At 39.6% G+C, this 27,152-nt stretch overlaps 1 protein-coding gene across 6 annotated transcripts in view; it reads right to left on the reverse strand.

The window, feature by feature from the left end:
• Positions 1-27,152, reverse strand: part of SUGCT (succinyl-CoA:glutarate-CoA transferase) — a 308,838-nt gene that overhangs the window by 189,837 nt on the left and 91,849 nt on the right. For all 6 annotated transcript variants that reach the window (XM_062625432.1, XM_062625428.1, XM_062625429.1 and 3 more), the window contains 2 exons: positions 4,981-5,052; positions 968-1,065 (listed from right to left, as the gene is read on the reverse strand). In XM_062625432.1, the coding sequence (XP_062481416.1) occupies positions 968-1,065; positions 4,981-5,052 (170 nt within the window). The remainder of the gene's footprint in view (positions 1-967; positions 1,066-4,980; positions 5,053-27,152) is intronic.

Consider the following 27,152-nt stretch of genomic DNA (forward strand, 5'->3'; position numbering starts at 1 on the left):
AAAATCACTCCCTCTGCATTCTTTAATGCAAGGTGATTCTGGTTCTCAGCAGCCAAAAAAGGTGTGGGGTTGAGGAGAGAGGAAGCATGCTGCTCAGGTGAAATGAACAGGGAAGGTGACTGACCTAACGTTCCTAAAAAAAAACCAAACAGTAAAATTGCCTGAATGATCATTGCTACTCATTTGTTGACAAAGATTCATACAGGCCAAGGGACAAAACGATAGCATGCCTTTTCTTGACTCCTTTACAACAGTACATATACTGCCTCTTCTGCTTGTCCCCCAAAGTAGCTGAAGCCACCTTTACAGAGCTTAGATTTTATTCTTATGCCATAGAAATTTAACATCCTCTCCATTAAACAGAAGAGCACTTCACAAAGTGGGCCTTGTCAAACAACGAGGAAGATAACTGAACTATTTTAATCTCTCAAATAAAGGGTTTCTGTGCTTCCTCTCAAATAACTTTTAACTGAAGTATTTACCAGGATAATTCACAAGTATATATACATATATATATTATATACATATAAGTATATATCCTTTTGATTTCAAAAGTATTGACCCAGGGTGAATTTGGTGCACGGAGTACCATGGTACAGAACCAGCAGTGAGGGAGCACATCAAGTGGAACAGTAACTGTCAGTGACAACTTTAAATTCCCAGTCACAGCAAAAGCAAATGGTGCTCCAAGCATTTTATTACCAGGAGTTGCATTCATCCAGGAAAGCAGAAAGCACTGTTTTTTTTTTCCACTAAAATTCACATTAATAGCTAAAAAGAAGTTGAAATGGTTTCTGAAACTCCACACTAGAGTCTATGTGCAAAAGGCACATCAGTAAAGTGTTGTCAATAATTTTCTTTAAAAATCAGTACCTCAAAAGAGTAACATTTTCACTTGATAAGACCTTACACATGACTGTTTGCATTAACAGATTAAGTAACATTTCTTCCCTTTTAATTAACTTACCGTGCTGACAATATGTCAGTAAGTTCTTTTCTGTTCTTGACTCTGAGTGCATTAGTTCTGTATCTGGAATCCTTACTAACTTCAGGCAAATTCAGGATCTAAGTAAAAATAAAGGAGAGAAAAAAATGTGCTTGACAGGAGGTATTTATGTAGCTAAAGAAATTCATTACCGAGTTAAGATAGCTTTCCAAAAATCCCTACTTCTCATTAATCTTTTAAAATAGATTAGGAAATAAAGCAAAGATACTGCCTCCTGGTTAATGTTACATAACAAGTACAGAAAAGACAAAAAAGAAACTGAAGTTCCAAAGTTTAGTTGATAGCTTTCACCATTAGCTAGCAGAAATTCTTACTGTAGAACACTAAAATGTCTGTGAAGTGTTACTGTAAGGTTGGAGAGATTTGTGGGATTATCCTGCACTAAGTTCTATGTCACAGAACAAGAAATATGACTGTATTTCATGTGCCAGACTGAGAAAAGCTGTGTCTAAGAACATTTTTTTCCATTTCAGTAATTTCTGTCAAAAAGGAAAAAAAAGAAAAGTCTTTTCCTATTGAAATGTCATATATATTCTTTATGTTTTCTTCTGAAAGAATTAAGAAAGAAAATTAGATATAAAGAAGAAATCCTTCACTATGAGGGTGCTGAGGCACTGGCACAGGTTGCCCAGAGAAGTTGTGGCTGCCCCATTCCTGGCAGTGTTCAAGGTTGGACGGGGCTTTGAGCAACCTGGTCTAGCGGAAGGTGTTCCTGCTGTGAAACTAGATAATCATTAAGGTCCCTTCCAACCCAAACTGTTCTATGATTCTATGATTTTTACCTGCAAGCTAACATAAAACATCAATCTAGCATCTTCCATCAACTCTTAATTCACAGCATATTTTCTTTTCCTTCTATGTCTGCACAATCTAGTTTATGAAAATCATGACAATCACAAATTAACTTCAGAAAATGTTCTTCTTTCCCTGTCTTAAAGATTAACAATAATATTGGCATCCCTTAAAACTATCTCCTCTTCTTAATACTGCTATTTTGGAGTTCCAAATTACTGCTTTAGAGAAAAAAAAAACAACCAACCATGAAAGGTTGTTCAAAGTAAATGATAGTGAATACTTATTCATAAGAGCTTAAAAAAAACCCTCATAAATTAATCAGAAAACTATGGTTCCATTTGATGAGTTATATGAAAACTGGTCATATGGAGTTACTTACTCTACTGTTTTAATTAACGTTACTGACTTCAGCTTTAACTTAATGTCCATCTGTTGTAAAGCTGCGTATCTATCTATATATGTTCTTTTTTTTGTGACTAACAAATGCACATTTGAGAAGTTATTCATTAATGAGCCATTCGTCTTTCTGGATCACACTGCCAATGTTACTTTCTTATTTCACTGTGACCACTTGGAATAAAACTGCTGTTCTTTTCTAGGCCTCCCCCAAGCTTTCAGATGCATATTCAGAGTTTGCACTCTCTATGTTTTGTCCCCCAACACCAGCAAACCTGTTGGTACTCTCCTCTGCTGTACACAAAAGCTCAGTCTTTTGAAGAGTCTTGCTCAGTATTCCTATTTATACTGAAGAAGCCATACATCAGGATCTGCTTTTATAACACTTGACCGCCATGAAATGCACTTCAGCTAGCAGTCTTACAAAGTTTTCCTGCAATTATCCAAGTCCCCAAACAACCTACAGTTAGTGTGCACTGATTTCGAAAATATCTCAGTGAATTATTCCAGCTTTTTCTTTCTGCTTGCCTGAAAAGATATGGTTGAAGCAGAATGTCTGCAATTGTTTACAGCTTGAGACAGCTGTTCCATCTCCAGAGTCTTCAGGGTAACAGCTTCCATACAGCCTGTATTTTTAGCAGCAGCTCATCTCAGAAAGGTTCTTCAATAGCAATTCCTATGTTTGAATTAGTGGTCTCTGTATTTACTAAAGTTCAATAGGGTGTTGCAGGCCTTCCCGTAATAAAGTCATCTTTCTTTATTGGCTCTCCATCTTCATGGTGTTTTAAGTTCCAAATCACCATCCACTTAGCTCAGAGCATACCTCTAATTGGTTTCACAGCATCCCACTGACTTCCACATCACTCCATTTCTGGGCAATGTAATGGCCCAAATTCATACTTTCAATGACTCGACACGGGTAAAAAGACTTTTTTTTAGAAACAAACATGATAATGGTTTATAGAAAAATCCAACCATTACCCAAAACTTGAACTATTCTCTTTTTTTTTTTTTTTACTCTCTTTGAAGTGTGAACAATCATAATTTTTCCATATTCTGTACCTTCCACTTTCAATTCTAGAAATACCAGAACATATTAGTAAGAATGAAACAAAAAAACATCAGCCTGAAGACTAGGGCAAATATTCATCTCAGTTAGTTTTTGTCCTCCAGATTCTGTAGTAACATCAATCACAGAAACATTGCCTCATCTTCTGGGGTATCACTCATGCCTCTGATTACAGAGACAGAATGTAGCAACAAGTCACACCACAAGTCTCAGCTGCACCCTAAAGTGAGGTGAATGCATGGTTGGAACTTTTAGAGCCCTCTAGCTCACACAATGGTGTCAGAACCTACTCAGCCAGATCCTCAGCTCTGCCTTACTCAAAGATGGTAGGATGACCAGCATCTGGTACGTAATTCCTGACTTCAGTTGACAAAGCACCAAGAAGACATTTATGTATGTATGTCCTGAAGGATTTCCTTCATGAGACAACGGGTCTTTGATAAAAATGAGTTGAGTTGAGGCAGGTAGACACTTCTCCAGTCATGTTAAGGTAATGACCACACTCAGTGGTTGGACAAATGCATGAAGACAAATTAAAGCAAACTTTGAAGAGGTTAACTTGCTACTTACTGAGAAAGACAATTCAAGCAAGTAAAACCAGATCCTCCAAATTAGCAAGGTAGGGATATGTACCCCTGTACTGACAGAATCACAACAGAACTATATCCTTACTACATTTTCCAGTTATTAGTTGTGAACATCCATGGAAATGTGAAATGTCTGACATAAACATGAACAATGAACAAATGAAGGAAAATAATGCTCAGTTTCCTGATTGTGTTTTGTTTAGGTTAAATATTCAAGTTTGCAGAGAAAAACAAAATGGCAAGGTAGAACTCTCCTTTTAGAACTGCTGTCTAATAATGCTATACGCAAAACTTGTCCCAGCTTACATGCTACTGTGGTCTTCTGTTTGGAGTGTCACCACACTTTATTTGGGACAATTTTACAACCACTCTTTCTCTTTTTCCACTGCTGAGGTTTTAAAACAACAGCAAAAGAGCATGGGACAAATCCAAGATTATTTTAGAACCTCCTCAGCCACCCTCTGTAGAAACAGAATTGCCAGCATTGTGTTCCTTCAGCTCAAAATACGAAGATACCAGAGTTTGAACACAGCAGTCCCGTGTGAAGACTTCTTCGTTAACATCATACCTCTGCACCACTTGAAGCTCACAGTCCTGTACTATTTCTTTTCTAAGAAGTCTACAAGTTACTCCCTGAGCACAGACCAGCACATATTGTGTTGTGTTCTAAAGGACTAAACACTCATCTACTAATTCAAGTGGCATGGCCCATCTCCTAAAATATTATAGAGGAATGACCCATCTCCTAGCTTTGCTTTGTTAAGAGTGTGCCTACCATGCATTTTATGGAGAAACACTGCCACATTTCTTCCTGAAAAAGGCACCATTCCTGAACTGGAAGGTTGTTAGCTTGTTAATGTTTTAGCTAATCAGCTGTGCAGCTGGACAGGCTTCTAAAGGGGTTCAGCACCCACAGGTCTGGGAATTGGGGTGTTCTGAACACAGAGGCAAAGCACAGAACCCACATCAGTCCCCTAAACTACAAGCCAGAAACCAAGGTTAGAATTTATACTCACTACTTACTTTCACACGCAAAAAAGAAGAATTAAGAAGCAATTGGTAATTAATTTCCTAGTCAGAATGGAAACTATTACACATTCCTGTAGTGTTTCCTAACACACCATTACCTTGCACACAGTGACAAACTGCTGATCATTTCCAGCTCCCACCACGACGTAGCCATCCTTGGTTTTAAAAGCCTGGAAGAACAAAGGCAGGTGATAATCTGTAATTAAACTATAAAATATTAGCACATCTTTTAAGTGAAAACTTTGCAAATAATGTTCAAATGACTTCCCTAAACATTTCCAATCTATTCCATTTCCATCTCTATTTCTACAAAAGTGGCTCAAAGTCATCCTCGAGGATAGATGCATCCCTTTTGATTTTTCTAATGCTATTCTAGAACTTTTCTAACGTTGAGAAGTTATCTTGCTTAATATTTTATTTGGTTGAGGCATCCTGAAATCTTGCAAATATGTCTCTCACTCACAGGGACTGAGGAGGATTTACCAGAATAACACTTACTTGCCAGGAGTTATTTATTCAGCTTCACTCAGCCTCGCTGCAAGCAGACACCTGCACTGAGGTGTCACAAACCCTGGCCAAATATGCAAGTAAAAAATAGTTGCCAAATAGCAATGACAAATTAGAGACCTTCATGGAGGTGAAAGGGATAGGCTACATCTTTCCAGCTCTTCAGCTGAAGATTAATCTACCTCCTTGGTCAGTCGTCTCAAGATCAAGCTCCTGGAGAAAAAGGGACTTATCCAGCTTCTAGGATTTATTTACTTTAATTTTGACTTCATTTCAGTGGCCTCACTGCCACATTTCATGGTGAACTGAATATTTAACCGGGTAGGAGATCACAGCTTTCATTTCAGGCTAAATCATCTCCACTTAGATTTTCTCCACCCCTTGCCCTTATACAAGGGTATGTAACTGCGGTTTCAGTTATAGCTGATACAACCATGATCTTCACAAGCTCTTGGGAATAATCCTTTCACTAGGAATTTGACTTCATTGCAAGAGGCCAGCACAGCCTGGTGCACTAATGGTGACCAGGCCTTGCAGAGAGAAAACCCCATCTTCCACTTTCAGAAATCACTTTTTCTGTTATGAGCTCTCATGTCCTGATCTAAAGGAGTGAATTCTTACTACACATTTTAGTTAAATAACACAAACAGAAGCCATGATGTGGGAACACTTCAATAATTAAGTCTTCTCGTGCCACTGTGGCTTATTCTTCTTCACAAACAGGAATACGGTATTCCAACTTGCAGTCTTTCAGGAAGATACAACTACATCCAGGCTAAGATTCTCCCCACCTGATATAATCAAAACTTTAAAACCGCATGTGGAAAATTATGTCCTTACTGAAATACAAGTAACTGTACATCACAGGGTACCACTTGTTTATTTTCACTATGTTTCATTTCCTGGTAAATAGTATTGGTCAGTCTAAAATTTTGAGCAAGCAAAGGGAAATTCAGCAAACATTTAGTCCTAAGCATGCAAAAGAAGTTCCACTGACTGAGCCCCAATATATTAAAAGTCCAGAAGCACGCACAATATAAAGGTACTGCATACTCATGCTGTGGAAAGTGATGAGCACACAACAAAATGGGGAAAAGAATACAGAAAAGAAAGTTCTGTATGAACACATGAGCATTTTTTAGCTATATCTGTTCATGCACAAAACAATCGTAACAGAGACTTGTGTAAGAATACATAAGACACTTCTCTCCCCAAACCCCCAGCCTTGCCCCCCCCCCCCCCGAGTAAATGGCTTTTAGTAGGAATAGTTATGAACTAAAACTGTCAGCATAAACTTACTACTTTTAGTTACAGGTAAGATCTGAACACCCTGCCCAAATCCTGACCTGTCTTTGCTGATGCTCTGGATTCTAAAGCCAGCCACACACATTTCACACAAATTATGGGTTAACACTAGACGTATCTGTGTGAGTATGTAACACAATATAGTTTTTATTGGTGCGACCACCTACTACTTCCAGTAAACACGAATTACAAATTCTTTCACACATTCTTTTAAGCTTCTAGTCTGGATGCCTCTTACAGATTGCAAAGCCATATGTACATATACACAGATCCCCCTCCTCCAAACTCCAAAATACATGCAAATTGGTAGCATGGGCAAATCTGAGAGAGTTTACTATTTATCAGCAACTTCTTTGGAGACTTCCATCTCTGTAAGAAGATGCAATCACACCATAGCTGGATACCATGATGAGACATGCATCCATACCTGTGGGCTGCCCACGCAGCAGCGGAAGTCACCCTAAATTTCAAGGCCCTGGTTATAAGCATGTGTGCTTCAGTTGCTTTGCGGAATATGTGGGAAAGCTGATTATTCTTAATTGCATTATATATCTAAAAAGCTAAATCAACAATCGTGTCATCCTTACACAACAAAAATGGTACCATATAAAATGCAGCAGAGTCTTTTTCCATGAAGCTTAACTCAAATGTCTTCAGCTGCTATTTTAAGTTTCCCATTACATAACAGCTGATTATTTGCCAGTCATTGCTGCTGATAAAGCAGAAACTTCAAAATGTCATTAGCACGATACCGATGCCAACATTTAAGGGTGATAACAAAGGTTTTATTCATCACCCGTAAATGTACACATACCACAGGTTACCACACGTTACTGTTTGGTCAAAGAAAGCTTCACAACCTTATTATACAAAGGAGAGTAAGGGAAGAGCGCAGGCAGATTTTAATGAGATTTTGTTTTGATAAACTGCTGTCCATCACATCGAATCATTTCACATAAGGACAGAAGTCTTTTTTCCCTTCCCCTTTCTCTGAAGAATGAGGCCTTCCAATAAGATTTTTCAGAGCATGAGCATGATTTAACCTGCTACTCCCATGTGATATCCTGAGCAACAGGACACCCCCAGTGAAGACAACAAAAACCAAACAAGAAAGTTATTAGTCTGCATCCTATTCATGGAAAAGGTGATTACAGATTGTGAGCATCCAAAGGCACAGCTTTCAGTCTGGCGTGAAAATCTTGGGGTTTTTAAAGAAAGTAATCTGCAATCCACACTGAATGATACATACAGCACTTGACACCAAAATACGCATGTTCAAAGCCAGATCTCAAAGTCCAGTGTGCATGCACCAGAACCTCACACTGACTATTGGATGTTACAGGACCTCACTAAGATTCAGCCCAGTTTCATCCTAGAACTCTTGAGCACACCTGAGATACTTAGTGTACTGAAACATTTTAACCTCCCTGAACAAGTGGAATAGAAACTATCACCTTCAGAAATGCTCTAAGGGGTTTGCAAGTGTTCTCCAAAAATGCTACATAGACTATACAACAGACCATACAAAGAAAATGCAGGCCAAACTTAACAGTAGTTCATTGTCACAGTCAATCAAGACTTGATGCCATAACATGAGGACAAACTAGTCAGTCTCAGCTCTAAGTCAGTGGCCTTCCAAAATTTGCCAGCTTTGATGGTGTTACTGAAAGACCGATAATCTTTTGTATTTATTGTCTTCTGTATGAATTTTAAGCTTATCTGTGCGATGACAATCATCAATCACACATAAATATCTTTGCATGAGTTTTTAAGGGACCAGTTAAAAGAGTGCCAATTCCAATAATCAAAAGTCCAGGTAACAAACCTTTGCGACCAGCTGAGGGACAGCGCAGAACAGGCACAGATGTGAGAAGTCTGTAAGCTAAACCAGTATTTTCCAACAAAGCTTTGAAATATTATCACCAACATTTTTAAGGAAAATAGATTCATTCTCGTATGTCACTCCTTCCACTCCACTCCATCTTCCCATTTCAAGTAGTCTCTTCACTCACAATAGGATCATAGAACAGTTAGGACCTTCAGATCACCTAGTTCCAACCCCCCTGCCATGGGCAGGGACACCTCCCACTAAACCATGTCACCCAAGGCTCTGTCCAACCTGGCCTTGAACACTGGCAGGGATAAATGAACAGTGGATAATGTGGATAGTGGATAATGTGGAAAGTGGATAATGGATAATAACAGTTATGGATAATTACTCAGTAAAACATTATGTGACCACGCATAGGTCTCTGTTTCTGTGCTTGAAGTACCTCCCTGGTATTAACCAGTGTGGTCAAAGAGAAAAGCTGGCCTCTTGCAGGCTTCTAATCACAGAAAATCACAGTGTTGCCTCTAATTTATTGCATAATTTGTCTCCAATTATGCTTTCAAGTTTCCAGTGTGATATTTGATGCAATGCAAAGGTCATTTAAGGACAAGAATTCTCTAATCTTAATGTAGATTAAAGGCTGCGATTAGAAGGTGAAGCATTCAGGATTCGACTGACCTGCAAGCAGGCTCTCTTCTTCTGACAATCAAATGTATCTACAACATAAGTTGACTTCTTTTTTTTCTCTTTCAACCTTATAAATTCTGGTTCCCGAATACATTAAAGAGTAGGAGATCCTCAGTTTTGCTTCAGATCCAGAACAGTTACATTCCTTCCAGATGGGATAAACTTGGCACATCATTTCTCTACCTTTACACATCGGTTTGAATAAAACATCAGCTGTGCCACAGAACCATGGAGTGACCATGTTCTTTTTTCTTTCAAGGGAAGAGCACAATCCTTTCATAACAACTCACATACTGTAACAAATGGGAACAAGACCAAAAACTTTGGTCAGTGGTAGTTCTGAGCATCACATATAAATCATAAAGACCACACACTTTGAAGCTATTTGCCTACTTTGCACTCTCTTCCAGTGAAAGCAAACAGTACAAATAAAAAATGTAAATTTCATGGACTGGATTAATGTAAGCTGAATGTTCTCACTGAGCAAGCTGAAGAAGAGCATTCCACACAAAGATTTCACTTTCCCCCCCCAGTCTTCTCAACCCAAACTAGCTGTCCATCTCTTCACTGCCATGCTGCATGATGAACTATCCTGCGACTCCACAGCTGTCACATTCTACCAGACAGATCAGTATTAACAACATCTGCAATAATTCTCTTGCAGAGAAGAGACTTTTGACTGGATGCCACGAGCTTGTGGGAAAGGTGTTTACGGTAAGAGTGGGAATGATTACTTTGGTCTCTGAGATGAGGCAGAACACCAGCACTGATGTCAAAGAAAGCAGACCACAGACTAACAACCAGGGAGACTGTTCACTTCTGCAGAGCCCATGAGCCATGAGACAGTTTTTCTGATCAACCTTCAACTTCCATGTAGGTGTGAGTGTGGAAAAATGCCTTTGCATAACTCATCCAGGAGCAAACATGATGAGAACCATTAAATGTGCTCTGACTGCATCTTACCAGAAGTGGTAGCAAAGTTAACACAAAGTCACAGCATCAAACAGGGATAGCTACATTTCGCGTATTACTCTCAACACTCATTTAGGAAGCAGGACAGCCAAGTTCTGCTCTCCAGATTGTGTCATGTTTTTACCCCCTTGTTACCTCATGTGAGAAGTCTAAACTGCTGGGAACAGACTGCGAACAAGGCCTCTCCAACCCCAGCTCACTGTCTGAGGCTCTAGGTTGGAGATGGAATCCCTCTCTCGCTTACTCTTCTTCTGCTCATATGGTATTTGCACTGTTCATTTCCCAGTTGTCTAGATGCAACACCTAGATTTGTAATCTGAAACTATCAGTATTTACCAAAAGGACTTTTATAGCTGTTCCTTCATATTCAATAGTGTAATTAACATTAACTTTGGATTGCATACCCTTATTTTTAGAGATGAGGGTTTCATCCTGATCACATCAAGAAACATGTGCTGCATGGAAATGAAACCATTTTATTTCCCAATGTGAATGCAATATACGTCCAGCCTCAACACCCAAAAAGCCACTTAAAAACTCCTGAAAGAGCAGTGAACAGCTTTAAAGTGGGAAACTTGTCATTTTCCCTGAATGTCTAAAATTTAAAATACCTAAACTATACCTCAATTAAAGATAAATTCTCTGGTATTGTAAACTGGCATTAAAACTGTTCGTCCTTGCTGCTGAAAAATAAAACTATCAGGCACAGAATCACATTCTCCATTGCCACATTAGTTTTCCATTAATTTTTCAACAATGAAATTACACACACACAGACACGCACACACAAAATAAATAAACTTTAATCACAGTATCACACTGGAGCCAGTGTAATTAATGTTGTGTCAGCATTTCCATTTAAGCCACTATTTTCAAGAGGTTTATAGCACAGCCATAAAAATTCAGTTAGGTTGAAATTAAGCAAACAAGGTCTTATACAGCAAGCAACATTTAAGTATATATACAGACAGCAGCCAGTTAGTACTTATATGGGAATTAAAATAGACGCTTACTGATTTTAAAGGGCACTGCAGAGCTATTTGTTAAACAATATTTTTCTCAACATTTACAATAATCTCTCAAAAGCCTGAATCCAAGCTATGTTTCCTTACCCTTTTTCCTTCTCACACAATAGTTCACACAATTTCTTCCCATTTTGCGATTGTAAGCATTGGGGTTTTTTTGTTTCACTTTTAAAGTAGAAGAATGCAATGAAAACATTTCTTTTGAAAGGCAACACACACGACCACAGTCTGATCCTGATACAGATACATTATTGAAACAGAAATGACAAATACTTCTTACACCTTCCAAAAATCATAGGATAAATCTCTCTGGAAAATATGAGTACTTAAACATGAGGTTTTAAGAGTGCTACTTAGAATTCAACTCTAAACGGGGTCCTATTTCCACTTTCAGTAGAAATCATCAGAGTAGGTTTTGTGTCATTATTTCTGTTCCTTTTCCCTCTGCACTCTTTGGCTTTAAGTGATGTAGTGGTACAATTTCCAAAGGTGAGCCTTGTATGTTTTTGGTAACTCATACTGAGCTAATCAGCCTACAGGCAGATGACCAAGTGCAAGCAAACTAGAACTCAGACTAGAAGTCAGAATAGCAGGCAGTGCCATTAACTTAAAGGGCCTAGTAACTTAGTGTCCTGCTATAGAGAAGGCTTTTCAAAATGCTCAACTGAATCATCTGTGAGTTTCTCTGACAACCAGTCAACCGAGAAGAGCAAGGGATCAAATTAGCACCAATGCTGATGAAAATCAGCAGAGACACCAACGAGGACATAACAATTATAGGGGGGCAAAACTGGCTGCATTTCACCACTTGGCACTTTTACAACTTAAAATAAACAGCACTTATATTTGAAATCTGCCATTTAGCTGCAGAACATGACAGACAGTGGTGGAAGAAGTTCATTCTACAATATGCTTTTGCCCCGTTTTGGACTCCTTTCCCAGTTAATCTCTCCCCTCTCCCTCAAGCACTATGTGATCCTATGCACTATTCAGTAGACACACTATGGTGAACTGGATGGATTTCGAACCTATTTCAGCCTTGACTCTTCAGTATCCTTGATTTGTGTTTTTAAGTCAGACTCATTAAAGTTCATACAAGCATGTAGTTCGCTTTGGTTTAAAGCAGTACTTATATCTAACTGAGATTTAAAAGTTGAACTGACAAGGATGCAAAGTTATTTAAAGTCCTCAATTTATGCAAATAAAAAAAACCCACCCCATTGCCAGGCCATAGGAATAATGCCAGTGAGATCTATTTTTAAAAACATACAACCTAATGCTTGCTGAGTGGAACACTTACTCATGTCTAAAAGTCCAAAGTCCCCTTCCTCTTCACGTTTTTGTTCTATTAGGTTTCCTTAAAACTATAAAATTCAGACTTCTGTTTTTCTCTAATAGCCTTTTTTTATCATTCCCCATTAGTCTGAGAAATACTGATAAAGAATATCACATTACTGCAATTACAAACCTTTACCTGACTCAAGTTTAGCATTATTCCAATTGTTAAAGTTTGAAAATCACTGCAATTAGAAATTAAAATATTATACTTTTTGCCAGCTTAAAACTGTGCTGGCCAATATTTAACCAACTTTTCACCCTAGCAGCTAAGAAGTTAAATTATCTGCTGAGAAAGAGCTGAGGAAATCTCTATGGTAGCTACTGATTTGGGTTTTAAAAAAAGATTTTTAATCTACGGCTTGTAGAGTGCTTTAGCGTAACAAATATAACTACCCTTTACAAAAGAACTTGTTCTGGAGAATCAACACAGTATAAGTGTGCTTCTATTATCACAACCCAAAATCTACATCAGACTTTATAAAAACCTTCCAATACTCAGAGGAGGCCTAGAAGAAACCTGTAGAAGTGCTTTTCACAATGTCCTGTAGGGACAGGACAAGGGGAATGGCTTTAACCTGACAGAGGGGAGACTGAGATGAGCTCTTAGGCAGAATTTCTTCCCTGTGAGGGTGGTGAGGCACTGGCACAGGGTGCCCAGGGAAGCTGTGGCTGCCCCATCCCTGGCAGTGTTCAAGGCCAGGTTGGACAGGGCCTGAAGCAACCTGCTCTAGTGGAAGGTGTCCCTGCCCATGGCAGGGGGTTGGAGCTGGATAAGCTTTAAGGTCCCATCCAACTCAAACCATTCTAGGATTCTATGATACTGAACACTGCACCAGCATCACTGTACCTCAGTCCACTTACAAATGAGCATGAAGATATACTGCTCCCACTAGAGTCTTTTGCAAAAAACATAATGTTTTACATATTGTTATAGTAAATAATTTACATGGGGTAAGCCAAAGCAACTACACACAACCCTGCAATTAAATCTGATGTCGGTCACAAGCAGCCAAATAAGTTTAAAGCTACGCAACTACTGCTATCCATATGCCGCAGCACAGCCATGTTACAGTCTACACGCTAACAGCAAAGATCTCCAGTAAGAACGAACATCCCATAAAGAGAGAACGATCCTTGCTACAGGAATGATCCCAGCTATCGAGGGGCCCAGTCTGGCTATGGCTGAAGGATGGTGCCAGCAAGTCTGGAGAAGCAGCCTCCTGGCCTTCATGAGCTGGCAAAGTCAAAAGGCTGGTCTCCTAATGATCTAGATGGCCTTCTGGTGACACCGGGGTTGGCATCAAATGGGCAGCAGCAAACCAGGCACACAGACCTGCCATTGTACTGGGAAGGGCTAAAATGGGCTGTTGGCAGCAGCTCTGCCTGTTCTTGCAGCCCTGATGACAGCCTCAAGTGCTGCCTGCCCGCTGCTCCCCGGAGATGGCTATGAAATGACCTTTCACAGAAACAAGGTTCTTGTCCCTCGATTATCTGAAGCTGATTATCTGATTGCCTCACTTGGGGAGGGGGAAAAAGGAGCAAATAGGGAGAAGAGGTGCGTGGATTGGTAAGGGCACTCTTCCTCCCCCCCAGGGTGCTGATGAAAGCATTAGGATGTTTTACAGCTTCCTTCAGAACAGTACCAAAAAACAATACATACAGAGGAGGAACAAAAAGCATTTAAATGTTTATATTAATTAAGACGAACAGAGACAGCTTTCAGTAACAGTGGGATACTGGTACCTTTAATTTCCTTCCAATATATGTTTCCTTTCACAGTTGCAAATCTTGGGCATGTTATTAGACATTGACAAAGCTGTGCTTATATGTGGGAAAGATTGCTAGTGAAAATTATGCAGGGAGGCATACCAATTTTGACATCAAGTTACATACTGAAGCATAAGAACTTTTAGACAAAGAATGTATTTTTCCAGCTGCTTGATTTGTCTTTCTCTTTTCAGAATCTGCACAAATTAAAACAAAATACACCAAGTGGGCAAACAAAGCAACCTTACGCTGCCATAAAGAATGTAAAAGCAATTGAACTGAGTGGGACATATTGTTGTCCACTGGATTTCAGCTTCCAAATGAGAATGGAGGTCCTACAGAATAAGATTTACATACAAAAAAAAACCCTAGTTTTCAAATGCATGCAACAGGAGGTCAGCCTTTCTCTCACCCTGCTGAAGTATAAAGCCCACTCAAAATCTTTTTGATCATAAAACCTGATGGAATAGGAAATACAACAGGAAGTCTATGGCAGCATATAATTACCTACCCTAAGTATTTTGGCATTTCAAGGTTTAAAGCAGACAATTTGTGTTCCTCTGTAAGAGACTCTGCAGAAGTACCGAGGCCAGCTCAGGCTTACTGCCTTCACATTCACCCTGGGTTTCAACAGACTGTAGGACATGAAGTGAGCCCCATCGTCCTAACAGCCTTTCTTGAGCTGCTACAAGTGCAACCATACTTGTAAAATGCAATGCTCAATGAATGCACTGCTACTAGCATCCAGGCTGTGACACAGGGGTGCTTCAACACCTACTTGGACAGCAGCATACAACCCTTTGTACAGCAGTGATCATCTCCTACCTGGATGTTTCTGAAAACCCCATGCTGCTGGTCTGCTGTAGGCATCAAGAATCATGAACTTAAAACAGCAAGCAGGAGGGAATCAAGTTTTCCACTGATCATTCCTACATCTACACTGTTAAAATGCTGCCCACAAAAAGCAGTTTGCAGACAGCTGCAGGAGGCACATACAGGTTTTCCCTTTCCCTTCTCACACTGGTTAGCAGAATGCAAAATTAAAGATCACAAAGTATTTATGCCACAAATGTGTGTTAAAACACAATAGGTAGGTGAGGCACAGGCATGTCAGGAGGAAGGAAAGAAAAAGCATTATTCTTATTATGTACCTGAAATCATGTTTGCTCCCATCCAGACAACAACAGAAGTAGCCGACAGTAAAACTAAGAGGGCAAACACCCAATACAAAAAGGGTGTATTCATTCTAAACCTGACAGCTGATTTAATAGCTAGACCTAGATATTTTGGAAGAAAAAAGAAATCATATAGCTGACAAAAAAACCCTCAAACTAGAACAACCTTGTCTGATGAGCTGTTGGTTTATGTTCTGAGGAACTACAATGTGACCTGTTCTTCTGAAAAGTACCCAGTGGTTTGCCTCCTGCTAGAACCAATACCAGTAGTTGTAGAGTTAGCAGCAGCAATGACTTGAGGGGTTATTGTTTTAGCCATTAGCATTTAGGGAACATTTTAACCCAATGAATGCTGCACAGAGCACATCAGTAACCTGAAAATCATCTACAGATATTCCATGCTAGAGTCATCAAAACAAAATCATGCAACTAATTCTCACTGCTACCTCCATCCTAACACTGCATTTCTTTAATTTTCACATCCAAATCCACAGCTGACTCTCCATAGAGAACCAATCTCTACATGCTTTTCATGCTGTTCTGTACCCTCCTGGCTAAAACATATGACTACAGAGTCTATAGAAAAGAGCTAAGGAACCAAAGCTCTTAAAATGTAATATAAGGTGTGAATCAAGGCGTGGAAGAGCAAAGATTGTCCTTTGGGGAAAGAATTTGAATGCAAGCACCTTTCTTGTCTAGAGCAGCGCAAGGGTGGCAAGTATCTAACAGGAACACAGGAAAAAGTGTATCATCATTGCAGAGCTAAATGTGGCTCTAATCATGAACTCGGATAACAGGTTCTGAGGAGTGCTCAGGAGATCAGTTTGTTTCTTGGCCCAGCCAGCTTTTAGACTGAAGTAAAACACAAGCTCTAATACTGCTTATCTTTCAGTATGGACATAGTCATAAAAAGCCTGTAGCCCGATTACAGGCACCAATATACTGCTAAAGAAATCCATCACTGCTCCTCCTCAGGTATGTCACAAAGTTTGCATGTTTCAAAAGCAAGCAGACGTAGAGACACTTTATTGTCCAAAAGCTTTGCTGCTCATGGCATTTTGCCTCAGTTGGCCAAATGATACCAACAGCATGTAATTATAGACTGCTAAGAACATAAAGAAATTTTCTACTGTCAGGCATTCTCATGTTTTGATTGGTTTTGAGGCAGGGCAGCTGAGAATGGTCTAGGTCCATTACACAACTGTGGATCTAGTGACTCCACATGTGAGGCAGAAGAAAGGGAGACTGCAATCTAAATTTAAAAATAATAATAATACTACTAAAAAAGATGGGATCTCCAGATTATCTCTGTGTCTCACATTCTTCCCCCATATCCTCATTCATGGACCTTTTATCTGGATGACCTCAGCTTGCCTAACTGGCAAATATTATCCTTGCTGGATGAAGGCTAGGCAAATTCATGGCCTCAACAGACCTCTCAGACTTTCTCTCAAAAAAAAAACAGATGTTATTTCAGGGAAAGCAACATTTTTCAGTCCTCTAGCTTTGAAGCAGTCACTGAAATACCTAATTCAGCATTCTGGGCACCAGCAAAAAAAAAATCACAGCAAAGCAGCCATAAAGGATTGCAGCAAGCTTAGGCATTGCTATGTACCCCCTTCATAGAATCACAGAACACTTAGGGTTGGAAAGGACCTTAAGATCATCTAGTTCCAACCCCCCTGCCATGGGCAGGGACACCTCACACTAAACCATGTCACCCAAGGCTTCGTCCAACCTGGCCTTGAACACTGCCAGGGATGGAGCATTCACAACCTCCCTGGGCAACCCATTCCAGTGCCTCACCACCCTTACAGGAAAGAATTTCCTCCTTGTATCCAATCTAAACTTCCCCTGTTTAAGTTTTAACCCGTTACCCCTTGTCCTATCACTACAGTCCCTAATGAAGAGTCCCTCTCCAGCATCCCTATAGGCCCCCTTCAGATACTGGAAGGCTGCTCTGAGGTCTCCACGCAGCCTTCTCTTCTCCAGGCTGAACAGCCCCAACTTCCTCAGCCTGTCTTCATATGGGAGGTGCTCCAGTCCCCTGATCATCCTCGTGGCCCTCCTCTGGACTTGTTCCAACAGTTCCATGTCCTTTTTATGTTGAGGACACCAGAACAGGCCTCGTGATGCACAGGCACAGGAAGCTCTTTAAAAAGGTCTAAGGTTGTTCTCTATGTTTGAGAAGAAGCCATGCCAGATGCGCAAAAAGATGCCTGAGGATTCCGCAACTATTCAACCTGCATCAGCTACCTCCATCTCTACACAAGGCACCTGGCAAAACATGCTGCTGACTTCTTAGGGCAACGAGCTATGCTAATTTGCTTTTGCACTGTATTTCATGCCCAGAATTTTCTGTTCTTCCTAAAATGAGAATTGCATGCATGCCAACAGATGGAAAACATCATCATCTAGAGTTGGATCCACGCCTTGCTACTGGCTGGAACAAAAGCCATGGAAGTACTTTGGTTAGTTGAGTTAAAAACATTTTTGCATCGTGGCCTGTGGGTTAAAAGTTTTCCCACAATACACTGCAGAAAAATTCATACAGTGATATAGCTCAGTAAAGCACCTGCAGAGCTTTCTGTACTTAACCCAGCAGTGGTGTAGACACAGTGCTCTGGTCTGACTTGCACAGCCATGGAACTAGGTGCTCCATGGTAAAAACAGTTTACAGCAACTATACCAAAAAAAAACCAAAACCAAAACCAAACCAACCACCCCAAAAACCCAACACATGGAGCAGCTGAAAGAAATTACTAACATAAGCAGGGCTGTCATAACAACAGAAAAGAGAATAATACGAATGGAATTGCATCAGAAAATCAGAGGGAAATCCCTAGTCCTGGAACTTGCAGTCTTAAAGACAGAGAGGGGAAATCAAAGTCATATACATGTCAGGGAGTATTTGAAGAATCCAGGGATGGGTGCTGGGATGGGAAAGTGGGTGGTTTCCTCACTAAGAGACAATCCCAACCAATGCTTCACTAAAGAGATTACAGGAAAATCAGAATAGCAAAGAGACTGCCAAATCCCCACCCATGAAACTCTGACATTCAGCAGTTCTCTGAAGCAACATCTTTATGGTTGAACTGTACTGTGGGTCTACCATGGCACTATCATTCCAAATAGCTAATAGCCACACAATTCAGTGTAGCACTGTAAGTCATATTCAGAAAGTTTTCTTTCTCCCTCTGACTCCAGACTTTTCTTTTTCATGTGTGAATCTTTTCTAGCAGTTACACTGAAGAGCAAATGATTTATCACCAAACGCTTCAGCTCTCCCATCTCATGGGCTGCAATTTTTCAGACTGTGGGTCAGGGACTTTTCCATTTCACTGCAACACCCAAGAGACCAGTTTATCTGCAATGTGAATCCCCTGTACCTTCAGTGATTTCTCCTGAAGGGAAAATTCAAGCTACCATTCAAAACTGACTAGAGCCCCATCTGTTGTGAAAAAGCTACATTATCTTAGACTTCTGTTTCTTCACCTTCCAATTCCTGTCTGCTGAATCCCTCCAAATCTCAAATAAAGATAGAAAGGGTGCAAGTGACTTGAACGCTGTTGAGGTTTTGTTCTACCAGGGAAAGAACTGAAATACCCCTCAGAAAACTACATCATCCTTTTCTCAAGTCAGCCTCACCTTATCAGATACCAGGTTTTACTCTTTGAGTGTTTGGTCACTCTAAAGTGCTAAAGGCTTTTCCCTGACTGGAGAATAGCTGATCCCCCCCTTTGGAATCCCTGAAGCAATGTCCTTAGGCTAATATGTCAAGATAAGATTTGATGTCATTGCCTGTTCTCATCCACATTTTGCATCCACAGCTTGGCACCCTGTGAAGCACAGTTTCTGCTACCCTCATTACAATTTCGAAGAACCAGGGAGGAAAAACAGACTTTTAAAGAAAAGTAGGGCAGAATTCAGTTAATTGCAGATACTTCAGAAATTCTGTAACACTTTTATTATTCTGTGTTAATAGTACTGTTAACCACTTCCTTCACCGGTTAAGTGGTTTGGGATTTTGGAGGGGGTTTTAATCAAGCTTCTGCAGGATTACAGCTATTATAACTTCCCACAGCTTTTTTCACATTCCTGAAGTCCAACCATAACACTGGCTTCTCTTCACAGTTTCCCATTTCCATTTTAACAGAAGGTTGCATAGCAGGGTTTTATGGATAACGTTTGAAAAAAAAGAAATACTATTTATTAGGGATAGGTTTATTTTAATTAGCAAGAAAACATGAAGAGAACAATTACAACTGTTCAAAGAAGTCTATTCATCAAACAAAAGCAAGCATTAAAATTATTTTTCTGGTTTCGGCTGCTAAGAGCAATGTAACTCATTGCTCAGGATCAAACCACCAATGTCTACTCATAACAGGGTACAGTTATGTAAAATTAAGGCTGGCACTGCACTGTGACCAGATACTTGAGGTTTGGATCCTTAACTATGAATTTCCTTCCTTTTATGATCGTAAGCCAGAGAACAATAGCTGTGTTTTAATCTTGCTCTTTGTCAATTTTCTTGGTCTTTTCTTTCAAGTGTTTACATACAATGATACAGCCCTGAGTGATGCCACAAACTAGCACATCATCCAAATTTAGCTGTTTACCACATATGCAATGATATCATTCAAGGTTGAACGAATCAATTTTTTTTTTTCCCCATGGAATGATAATGGATTCCTAACAAAGAATTGGACTTTTCTTAAATGTCATTCACCCATGTCTGCATCAGATGGCATGCTTATGATTAAAGGCTGCAATATTATGATTCCCCAAACCTATTCTAAATTGTTTTCAAATGGAAAGAGAAAGAGATATGTGGAATGAACCTTCAGCAGCATTACCAAGTCCCTTTGTTCTTCTTATTCTTTGAAGACTACATGATTGGAATTATGCACCAGATACTCTTCAGCCATTGCAAAATGGTTTGACTTTGCTGGAGTCAAAAAAAAACAATAAAAAGACACTACTTCATAAAGCAATCTGCTGGTGCAAACTGCCTTTATCTTCTTCTCTATCTCGTATTTTCTTGGTTTAACACAATACTGGCCATACAAAATACAAGATGCATGAAAAAGAGCATTATGAGTAAGACGAATAAAGATAAACTCATCAGTTATTAGAGAGAAATTCTACAATACAGAAAGTTCTAGAACTTCACAATTTACCAGGGAACCTGAGCTAAACTCTTAGCTTTTATTGAATAGGATGGAAGGGGCACTTTTTTTGCTAGCTGGGCATGAAAACTAAAAGTCCCTTCTTCAAGCATGCAGAGCTTCATCTCAAAGAAATAAAGTAGTAAGCTTCTAAAACAGAACTTTACATTACAGATGGTAAAATATTATTCAAAATTACACCTTTTCTGGATATCCATCTGATATTTCACCTTCCTATTAAATATACTGCATCTGAGCCTCATTTCCACACTAAAGCATAAGTACATAGGGATTTAAGCTTCCTTAACTTTGTCAATGTCACACCATCTTTCAGCCTCAGAACTAAGATGCTGGTGCTCTTCACAGCATGCTCTCTCCCTGCTTTGTTTTCCAGATGAAACTTTTATTAATGGCTAACACAGCACCCCCCACAGAAATTGGGGTTAAAATAGCCTTAGGTCAGTTCTGACAACACAATATAAACAGAGCAGCACCTTAACCTTCAAAATTTCACTTATGTCTATGCCTTCCACAATGTAACTAAGAACAGCACAACCAGACTCATTGATTAGACTGTCATTCTCTTGTTTTGCTGCCAGGTAAGCCTCTAGACATGTTACCACTCCTACAACATTTTTAAGCAGAAGACAGAGATGCTCATTTCTTGTACCCATTTCTGCGTCATGGACAGAGAAATACAACAGCAGCCTTGCTAGTCAAGGAATACAAAACCTGTCATATACTAGAGGCACCCACAGTGCTAGTATTCAAAAAAAAGGAGGTGAGCTGCAGTGGGTATTTTCTGTCTTCCTCTTTCAGGAGGAAGAGAAGGAACCTCCACTCTGGTTCACATAATTCAGAATAACACAGGATTGGCATTCAGATTAGACCCAAGCAATAAATCCATGTTACGTGTTCAGTGCTGCTCTCAAAATCAAATTCATTGTCACTACAGATAACCTGCCTGCAAGTAGTACAACCCCCGATGGAGCTGGATGGCATGGTCATGACATATGAACTGTATGGATGTGAGGCACGCTCAGTGCTTCTGGGAATTCATAGAAGAATGTACAACCAAAAAAAGTCTAAATTAGGACAAAATAGTTTGTGGGATGATTTAAAGGTGGTTGGACTTTCCCCAGTAAACTCTTTAACCTTTATTTACAACACGGAGAGATTGCAGCCGTTCTCTCTAATGGGTTTTGTCACTGAGAAGTAACACCTACCTCCTGGTAAGAGGATGAAGGACACCCAGTCTAAGGCAGGACTGGCTCTTCTGCCTCTACTGATACAGTGCCCCAAGGTAACCTTACATTTTCAAAGGACTAACTTCTCTCTTGCTTTTGCCACACTTGGCTTTCACTTGATTTCACTAACATCTTCTGGCCAACTGTAGGGTCCACAGAGATGCCACAATCTTGCATATTCCTACTACTGGAACAATCAGACATAAAGTTTTTAAAAACATTCAGAAAACCAAGATGGCAAAAGAAAATGCCTAAACTTTAATAAATAAAAGAATATTAAGACCCAAAATATATTTTGCTTTTTAGATATTTTTCTACCTTCAGCAATTTTTATGCATTGCTCACAATATAATGCTCTCAATTCCAAATGTCTAAATAAAAGGCCAAACATTCAATAAAGGAAACTGTTACAGAAGAATAAATTATTGCTGCACAGAACATACGTACTGCCTTTAAATATCTAATATCTTTAAATATCCATAAACTAATGCTGGAGGAATAGGCTAAGGTGTAAAACAATCTACATACTGTATTTGCATTCTTCATGGAATAACAGACTTTCAAATCAGAATGAGTCTGACACTGTCATCTAAAAGATACTTATCTTTCTTTTCAATACACAAAAGAACACATTCATGCTGTGCAATGTGAGACACAATCTTTCTGATACCTTTTAAGTAACTACTTACGAGGGAAGCTAAATCTAGGATTAGAATTAAAGTGTGCTTTCTGTCTACAGAGGAGACTTCATAAAAGTAAGGTCTTCCCACACAGATCTGCTACAGTCAACCGAGCTCTGGAGATACTCTACTTCCAGGTTGGAGGTATAATTCTGTTATCCTTGGCAACCCTACTGTCAGCATACAAATGGCGACAGGGATTCATGTAATCTCATTCTTTAGGAGCCTGGTTTTTTAGGTTCCTAAAAGGTGCCTTTTTTATTTATGGAGCACTAATAGCTGTTGGCTGGTAACAACTGACCTAACCTGGCAAAGACTGGTTTAAGGATGAATGCTCTAGCCCCTTTCTGGTTTTGTCTTATTCACTTAAAAGTTTATATGAATGTGAGATGTTACATTCATACACTTTAATAAGGTTTTCGCTATTTGTTATCTAAACCACCCTTTCAAGCTATGTTAAACAAAAGATGTTTAAACAAATGGCTGATCAGCAGCTAAGCAAAAGAATTCTAATCTAACACAGCTTCTCTCATCTGCTTCAGAATAAACTTTGTACAGCTTTACAGTATTTTTATGGTTTTTCTTTAACAAGAACAACCACCAGTTTAGGTGGTAATTCAAACTGGCAGAAAAGCCTAAGAATGATTCATCTTTCTTCAGATAAATGGAGCTACAAACACTTGGTGGTCACCCAAGATGACAAGAAAAAAGGTCTAGAGCAAAACTCACTTCAAAATTCTTTTAAAATATGTTTCTGCTAATAATCCCTGATTTCGTACAAGAATATGCACCTTAGTTAACAGGAGGATTCCACTGAATAATTATTTAAAGAAATTAACCGTATCACAGGCTGGTTGGAGTTGGAAGGGACTTGAAAGTTCATTCAGTTCCAACCCCCTGCCACGGGCAGGGACACCTTCCACTAGAGCAGCTTGCTCCAAGCCCCATCCATCCTGGCCTTGAACACTGCCAGGGATGGGGCAGCCACAGCTTCTCTGGGCAACCTGTATCCTAGAATGACTAAAGGTCTCATTAGACTTAATGATTTCCTTTTTGGAAAGAATATCTTACTCCTGATTAGACTGTGAACCCCTGTCCCCTTCGGGTAGGTGCTGTTACCATGTACAGGAGGAACCTCTGGCACTGCCACATTATAAACCAACCATACTACTGAAAGAACATACAATCACCCACATATTTTGTTTTTCCTCAGAAGCCAAGCAAGATATGTATATCCTAACACTTTACTTCTACCAACAGCTTGAGAAGCAAAGCCAAGCCCTTCTAGTCAGCAGAGCTACAAAATCATAGTATCAACAAAGTAGGAAAAAACCTTCCAGATCATCAAGCCCAACTGCTCCCCAGCACTGCCAAGGCCACCACTAAACTATGCTAAGGGCTTCAGCTATACGGTGTGTGAACACTTTCAGGGATGGTGACTCCAGCACTGCCCTGGGCAGCCGGTTCCAATGCCTGACCACCCTCTGGGGAAGGAGTTGTTCCTAATACCCAGTCTAAACCTACCCTGGTGCAGCTTCAGGCTGTTTCCTCTCATTCCATCCCTTGTCACTTGGGAGCAGAGACCAGCCCCCGCCTGGCTCCATCCTCCTGTCAGGCAGTTGTAGAGAGCGTTAAGGTTCCCCCAAGCCTTCTCTTCTCCATACTAAACACCCCAGTTCCCTCAGCTATGTTAGAACTATTCAGACAATCTTCTTGATGGGAGAACTGCCTATGCTGTCAGAAAAGTTATTTTGCTGGTAAAGCCTATTTGAGTTCCCTAAATAGTTACAAGCCAGGAAAGTAACCCCACTTCCAGTACGACTGTTTACAGTAGAGCTTCTGCCAATATGGCTATGTCAGTTGAACTGGGATTTTTCCCACACATCTAACCAATATAACTATCCCGGCAACACTTTCAAGTATAGCCAAGCATAGCGTGTGAAGCAATTGCAAAGATCATCTTTTTCCATGTCTCCATGTGATACGAGTTTTATGTGAGACGGAAGGTTATTAAAATCTGTCAACCCAAATGCCCTGTTTGTCAACTGAAGAAAACACCACAAAAGATACACAGAACAATAGCCAAAGGAAAATATTGCTGCATTTTCATTATATGAAGGAAGATTAGGGGGTGTGCAGTATTTTTTTTTTAATTAACAGTGTCTTGCTCACATTAATTACAAGAAACATTTGAGTCAACTGCTCCTGGCTTAGATTAATTTCATGATTCAAATTATCTTGAATTTACAACACATTTGTGAGTGTTTCACATCGGGACAGTTTTAATCTTAGTAAATTAAGAGCTACAATCTGTTTCATTTGATTGTATTCCATTACACTTTGTTCTCATATAATAACTACCCTTCAGAATTCAAAAGGCTTATCATTGTGAGCTGCACTCTGAAGACTGACTTCAGTAGGGTGTGGTACAGAGCTGGATTTTCTGATTCTCTTCATTCAGGAAGGAAGCACCAGCTGGCGTTGGGGCCACTCAGATTTACATGTGCACCAACCTTGATGACAAAATGTTCTGAAAGATTTTCCCCCCCCTAAGATATACGTCAGCTATGGAAGGCATGGAAGAAGTGCGAGCTGCTTGACATAAATCAGTTCTACACAGCTGTAGCCTGCAACGAACACTAAGTTATGGACTAGCAAAATTTACTAGCAAAATGTATCTATGTGCATGGATCTTCCCCGTGCTTAATTCCATTGGCTTCACACACATGCTGCTTCCACAGTTCCCAGTAACATGGTGGTTGCAAAACAGCCTTGTGACTGTGTTTCAAGAGAAAGGCAGGCCTTCTTTTAGACCAATTCTTGTATAACTGGAGAAAATCCAGTAGTAAACTAAAACAAAGGAAATCTGTTAGAGTAAGATACTGCAGCCTAGACATGCAAATTTGTGTTTGAAACATCCTTTTACATATTCTTCTCTCATCATTTGCTCTGAAAAACAAATCAGTTCATTCACTATGGGTCAGATGCCTAGTAACTCTCACAACCAGAACATAATACAACTCAGAAGCAAGATCCAGACCTTCCCTAGAACTCAAGCCATTTCATGTCTTGAGTTATTTTTAGACTTGTAGATTACCATAAAATCTTGATGACAATACTTCCACAACAGTGATTTCAAGACAGCTATCAAAACTTTTGTGAAGACTCAAATTCTTTTTTGGAATATAATTAGGCCACTGGATAAAATGATGACATTTATATACCTATCATCTTAATAGAAGTTTACCTGTCATATTTTATAATGAATCAGCTTTGATACACACATTTAATGAATCACAAAAATATCTACATCATTTTATGAGCTCCTTCCTGTATCATGAAACACTATTTATGACTAACTTCAGCATGGAATGGAAGTATATGTATACTCTTCCCATGAGGCTGAAAAGAATATCCTGAATGATTTCACCACTGCGTACTTCTCTTCTGGTAGAACTTAAAGCTGGCTCTCAGATTAAAAGGTCAGACTTGATTGCCTGTCTAAATAGATTCAATCAGGACTGTGACAATGACATTTCAGCTTCAGATGAAATCATTTGTATATGAGTTATATTTATAAGTTTACCTGGATACTGAGAATACAATTACGTAATGAGATGCATTTTAAGAAAAGCATACTCCCTTACATAAGCAATCATAAATCCGGTGCAGTAGTCACTCCTCTGCACTACCAAACCTGTAAGCTTTAGTGCTCTGCATTGCCATTTTAGAGCAAGGACTTACCAACATTTTCAGTGTACAGAATCACACTACACTATTACGTGGAAACAATTTCAAGGGCCCGGATGACCCCTCTGAAGTCCTCAGGATTTCACAGCACAGTGATACAATGCTCTCAACAAATTACTCTCCGAAGAGCCTGATAAATGTTTATCTCTGGCTCTTTTCCCTTCCTCTTTAAACAGTATGGTTTCCATACTCTTCGATAAATATTCTGGTTTACATTTAACATTTTCATACCCAAGCTTCTAACATTTCTATCCTTCTGAAACTCATTTTGTTGCCTGCTGTAACTAGAGATGCCACTAGACAACAGTGTTGGCTTGACTGATTAAAAACTGAGCTGCTCCTAAAACACCTAAGTCATGCTACTCGACCAGATGAGCTCAAAGTTCCTGTTCATGTTTTCATTTCATCTTGCAATACAGTACCTTTAATGAATAGCACCAGGCTGCAGAGTCTGGATGAAGTCTACGTGCCTCTTTTTTTTTCAAACTGACAGGTCCTATTTTATTTATGAGAGTACAAAACTTGCATGGGACTCTTTAATTTTAGACAGAAGGACTTTAATGACGTTTGGCTCATCCACATATTTGCATTTTCTGCCAGGTCAGCAGCTGAAGGCCTTGCACTTTTGTACAAAAGCTAATGAGATTATGGAAAATGACAGCAAAGAAAGAATTAATGCATCTTAAATGTATTTTAAAACATGATACAGTCCGAAAGGGAGAAAACGGGAGAACGCATGTAAGAAAAGGGGCAGGATGCAAGGAAAAAGAAAAGAAATTCTACTGGAAATAAGGAGGCATATTGGGGTGGGAGAGGGT

The sequence above is a fragment of the Pezoporus occidentalis genome, unplaced genomic scaffold (assembly GCF_034315485.1).
Source record: "Pezoporus occidentalis ecotype Australia unplaced genomic scaffold, CSIRO_AGI_Poc_V1 ctg28, whole genome shotgun sequence".
NCBI lineage: Eukaryota > Metazoa > Chordata > Aves > Psittaciformes > Psittacidae > Pezoporus > Pezoporus occidentalis.